Below are 5,069 nucleotides of genomic sequence, written 5' to 3' on the forward strand. Positions count from 1 at the left end.
TTGTGTAGTGTGTAGTGGGTTTCCTAACGCCTTTGTCGTGAATGCGTCCAAGATGCCAACCACCATTGGGGTATACCGTACGCCGTGTAATGTGATGTGATGATAAAAGGGAATAGATTTGAAAAAGGGGAAAAATAGAAAAGAGATAAAATAGGGCCAGATGAAGGAAATCTGGAAAGAATGAAGAAAAAAAGGGGTTCGATAAATGGTTGAAAACGTCATCCCATTTACCAGTAATTCAACGAAAGGGCGTCGCCGTGGTCGTCAACCGCCGCCGCCGAGTTTTCGCTGTAGCCGGGGATGTAGAAGGCGGGGTCGTCTTCGACGGCGGAAACGCTGGCGCTGAGGGCCTGGCTGTCCGTCTTGTCAAAGTAGCTAAAGTCGAGGCCGCTGAAGTCGACGTTTGCTTGTCGGAGATAGCTGCCGCTGGCGGCAAATCCTTCCATCTCCCGGTCGCCGCCGGGCATAAAGTCCTCAATCTCGGACGTCTCTCCGGACGTGGACCGCGTGCCGGCCAGGGCGGGCAGCTGCTCCGAGCCGCTGCCGAAATCGAAGTTGCCGGTAAAGTGCGTGCCGGTCTGGCTGTAGCTGGAGGGGGTAAAGGTGCCGTCGTTGGACTCGCCCAGCCCCAGCTGGTTCCAGTCGACCGACTGCGCCAGGCTCGCGCTGAGCACGTCGGTGTCGGGGACGGTGAACATCTCGACGCTGGCGCTGGCGGGATAGGCCGAGTAGTTGGAGATGCCCGACAGGTTGAGCGGCGGCAGGTTGCGGTGCAGCTGGCCAAAGGGCGAGGCGGACATGAGGGGCGACGTGGCCTCGGACTTGACCTGGCGCTGCTCGTAGCTGAGGAAGTCGCGCTGCATGGCGGCGTGGGCCTCGCTCTGGGACTGATACAGCAGGTTGTCGGTGCTGCTGCCGAGGCTTCCGGCGCTGGTGACGGAGTTGCCCCTGTTGAGCTGATAGGGGCCACAGCGCTGGGCGGCACGGTTGTGCTTGGCCGGCTTGTGATGGCCGTGCTGGTCAAAGGTCATGCCAATGTCGGACGAGTGAATCGTGTTGGCCCGCCGCCGCTTGGGCACAGGTCGAGGAGGAGCCGCCTTGGGCTGTCCGCTGTCCGAGTCGGACTCGGGCACAGGCTGCAGGGCCGCCTCCTTCTTGCCGGCACAGGTGCATGGGGCGCCGTGGTTGCAGCAGCACGTCTCTGTCGGCCAAGACGGATTAGAACCCGGAGCCTGCGACGGTCGTATCCAGGAGCTTCTGTGGTACTGGTACTCACCAAGGTGTCCTTCGACGGGCGGCTGCAGGTGGATGCACTTGCTGGTCTTCTCGCCGCAGTCGCACTTGATGTGAGCGGACCGGGACTTGCGCATGGAGCGACAGTGCGCACATTGCGAGACGGGACGGCCCTTCTTGTTGATGTGCTGCAGAGGCCGGGCTGCGAGAGTGGAAGCGTCACGTTAGCAATTGGGCTGTCTGAAAGCAACCTGCGAGGTTGTTCCCCTTCTGGCTCCATTGTGTTTCGTTTCGTCATGGCTGCAAAAGCCAGAAGAAACCTTGTACCCCAAAAAGGCGAAAAAAAAAGCCAATTCAAGCCCCAAGCCAGCAGGGTGCTTGTTCTTTTGGAGTTGGAGGTATGGAGGGGGGGCCCGCGGGGGGGAACAAGAGCCGTCTGGCCCCAAGCTTGTAAGCGACTTGAACTTACTCGAATGCTGGCAGTTGCTGACGCGGTGACCACGCACGCAGGCGTCGCAGGCAAACTTCTCGCCGTCAATCAACATCATGAAGCCTGCAGGAGGAGCAATGCAGAGCGGTGCAGAGGCGAGGACAGCGGGCGGGCGGTTGGCGGTTGCGGACGCAGCGGCGATGGGATGGATAGAAGAAGGACGAAGTTTCGCGGCTGGCGCTGGTCGGGTTGGTCGTTTGGTTCGGCTCTGGATCGGCGGCTCGGGGGCACGGCGAAAAGGGCCCTTGCCAGCCTTGGATTGGCCCGGGACTCACTGGCAGCCGGCAGCAGCCTGTACTGAGCAGCGCAGAGCAGTGCAGAGCAGTGCAGAGCAGAGCAGCCAGAACAGGGCCGATGCAATTTTGTGTGTGCGTCTGGCGTGCGTGCGTCTGCGCTATTCCGCCGAACCGGGGGGGTGGCTGTAGTGGGCTGGAGTGGGCTGTAGCGGCCGATATACAGTGGGCGAGCGCCGGTGGAGCGTGGAGCGTGGAGCGTGGGCGCTGATGCACAGTTGCATGCGCTACAGGCGCATCAGTAGCTCGAAGGGGGAATCGTCAAGTCTGCGCAGCTGAAGGGATCCTGGCGATGCAGGGAGATTCGGCTGCTGGAGGATCGCGGTCGTCGACAGCTGGGGGCCCGAGCAGGCAGACGGATAACAGACGAGGAGAGTGGAGAGGAGGAGGAGAAGATGATGATGATGATGATGATGAAGACGAAGCAGAAGAAGAAGATGCGAGAACAAGGCACAAGAGGAAGAAGAAGCGTTGTCGGAGGGATTCCAATCCCAGGCTTCAGTCTATCTGGTGCCGTCGAAGCGTCTAGACGCTTGCTGCAGTCAGTCGCTCCCACGCGCGAGGCTCAAGCCAAACCGGCGTTGCTTGTCTGTCAGGACGAGATTCGAGTCGCCAAAGTGGGCAGATGAGGCAGATGGTAACTGGTCGACGGCGCAGGGGTTGTGCGTTTATATACAGAAAAGTCGAGGCAAGGTGATAATATGGCACCAAGTCGACAAAAGTGGTGACGCCGGAACCGAGTGGCGGCACAAGGTACAGTACCTTACCTTACACACAAGCTGTTGGCACCCCGTTCCCGTTTCTCCCGTGATTCCTGCGCTTGCTCTACACAGGCAAGGCAAAGGCAAGGCAGGGTATTCTTACTCGTGCCCTACGAAAGAGGTACAAGCGCCGTCCGAGTACACCTCCAGCCCGGGTTCCAGATCCAAGGTTGGCGGCTGCGAAACGGACAAGCGGGTTTGGCGCCAGCTTCCCAGTGGCCGCTAGCTACGAGCTGGGCCAGTCCCAAGGGCGAGTGTCTCTACCCAGGTCAGCCGGGGCCTGCTCAGTGTCGTCAACCTGCAGCACTTGGGCGGATCCCCAGCCAGACACGTTCTGCTCTGCGTGCACGCGGGTCACAATAGCCGTGGTAACGTGAGAGCGACCAGAGGTGGGAGGTCGCAACGGAGGAGGGGGGGGCCGCTGCTTGGAGCTCTCCTGGTAACGGCGGGTGGGCAAGACGGACTCGATGATGATGAGGAGATGTAGTGTTGCCCGAGGAGAAGGGACTAGAAGATAGGAGACGGAGAGGCAGGATCAGGTGTTCTGTACGAGACAAGAGACGAGACAAGCAACGAGACGAAGAGTCGCGGAAGAGAGGCTCCTCCCAAGACTGGGCTGGCTTTGCTCTTGGACTCAGGTACAAAAGTAATACAGCAAATGCGTGTAAGACAGCGGAATGGGGCTGAGAGCAAGAAGAGACGCGCGGGAGAAGGAGATCGGCCGCCCGCTGAGAGGTGGCAGTGTTTCCGTATATAAACGGTTGTGGCCTTGATGGGTGAGAAGGGGATGCAACTGGGAGAGTTGTATGAGCCGTCCGAGGAGGTGGTAGTTTCGTGCCAAACAGGTTACCCTCTGTACAGGTAATCCTGACATGAAGGTAGCGAGGAGTGCACGCACGGAACCAGCATCGTCGAATCTCCTGCTGGACAGGACTTCATCCCAGTACTACTACTCGTACATGTACGAAGCAATAATACGGGCATCAGCATCGCCTTATTGCCTGTCAGCTGCAGTTTTGTGTAGATGTGTGCATCACGGTAATACGGTACAACTCGCATTCTCTGGCTGTGCGCAGACCCCAAACCCCAAGCCACAAGCGCCATCGCCAAATCACATCCAGCACGATCCTGAATCAAACACTGGCAGGCCGGCGGTGGGCTGGACTGGGGACTGGGGACCGGGGACTGGAGACTTGGGCTGGGCCGGCACAATGACGGTCGTCACAGCTGCTGAAGGCCGGGGGTGTGACTCGACTCGGGTCCTCGACAAGGGGGAGAAGCTCTCCCGTCGCCTGCTACTGTCGACGCCAAACCGCTTCGAGCGCAAGGCGCGTGGGACGCCGATGCAAGAACCAAAGCAACCCGCACCGTTTTGCCTGTCCGTCTGTTCGTTCTGTCCTGTTGGAACTGGAGCACTACTGTTAGGTACTTGAAGCAGTGTTGCTAACCACAGTATCATGGAGACGGACAGGCACTGGCCCTAGGTCGAATCCTGCAGGCATTGCGACGGCTCCGCTCGAGCGACAGTGCCAAAAAGAGAGACACAGGGCCATCAAAAAGTGACACCGGCCGGGGGGAGACGCTCGCCGCCAGATTTGCGTGGCGCACAGGGCGAAGGTGGTTTAGCTGAAGTTGGTGGTAATGCGTGATGGTGTGCAGCCGTCTGCTAGCAGGCCATGGGCGCATGAAGTTGCGTGTGGGATGCGCGGTCCAAGCCGTAGAATTCCGGCACAAGCACCCACGAGGGCGGAAGAGCATTCTAGCAGTCTCCCCCAGCTTTTGCCATTGCCAGTTCGACTCTTGCTGTTCTTCGCTGATCTCGCACGATGGGGGTCACAGGCCAAAGCGAGCTGATGCAGGTTTCGAGGCGGGTTGGGGCGACCAGGCACCTCGTCTGCAGCGAGTCCCGCCACAGGTACATGTACGCAGCGCTCCGTACCTGCATTGTCCCAGGCAGGGTGCCTTAGCATGAGCAGATGCTGTAGGTACGGCCGTGCAAGGTACCTGTACCGGGGGCTGGGTCTGGTGCATGTGCTCCGTTCCGGCGCGGCGTGCTTGCGCTTGTGCGTATCCAACTGAAGTACCTTGCGAATAGTGTCCAGGAACGGGCATCCAGTCGGTGGCTCTGTGGGCAGATTTGCGGTGCTGCCTGTTCTGCTGCGTTTCTTCCAATGCACTGTGGCACCAACAGCGCGCTGCCGTTGGATGCTTCTGCTGTAGATTCACCAGCCAGGACGGCTTGCCCCTTGTCTCTCGCATTGCCTGCTGCAATGTGCCCATATTGCGTCGTCT

At 59.5% G+C, this 5,069-nt stretch overlaps 1 protein-coding gene across 1 annotated transcript; it reads right to left on the reverse strand.

Annotated features, from left to right (window-relative positions):
- Nucleotides 1–227: 227 nt before the first annotated feature.
- BBK36DRAFT_1193298 (copper fist DNA-binding domain-containing protein) lies at nt 228–1,796 on the reverse strand (the record flags this gene model as incomplete). Its single annotated transcript, XM_024896807.1, has 3 exons — nt 1,703–1,796; nt 1,277–1,435; nt 228–1,201 (listed from the first exon to the last, which is right to left on the reverse strand). The coding sequence occupies exons 1-3, from the start codon at nt 1,779–1,781 to the stop codon at nt 228–230; spliced, it is 1,212 nt and encodes a 403-aa protein (XP_024752448.1). The 5' UTR covers nt 1,782–1,796.
- Nucleotides 1,797–5,069: the final 3,273 nt, after the last annotated feature.

The sequence above is a fragment of the Trichoderma citrinoviride genome (assembly GCF_003025115.1).
Source record: "Trichoderma citrinoviride strain TUCIM 6016 unplaced genomic scaffold BBK36scaffold_3, whole genome shotgun sequence".
NCBI classification, from domain to species: Eukaryota; Fungi; Ascomycota; class Sordariomycetes; order Hypocreales; family Hypocreaceae; genus Trichoderma; species Trichoderma citrinoviride.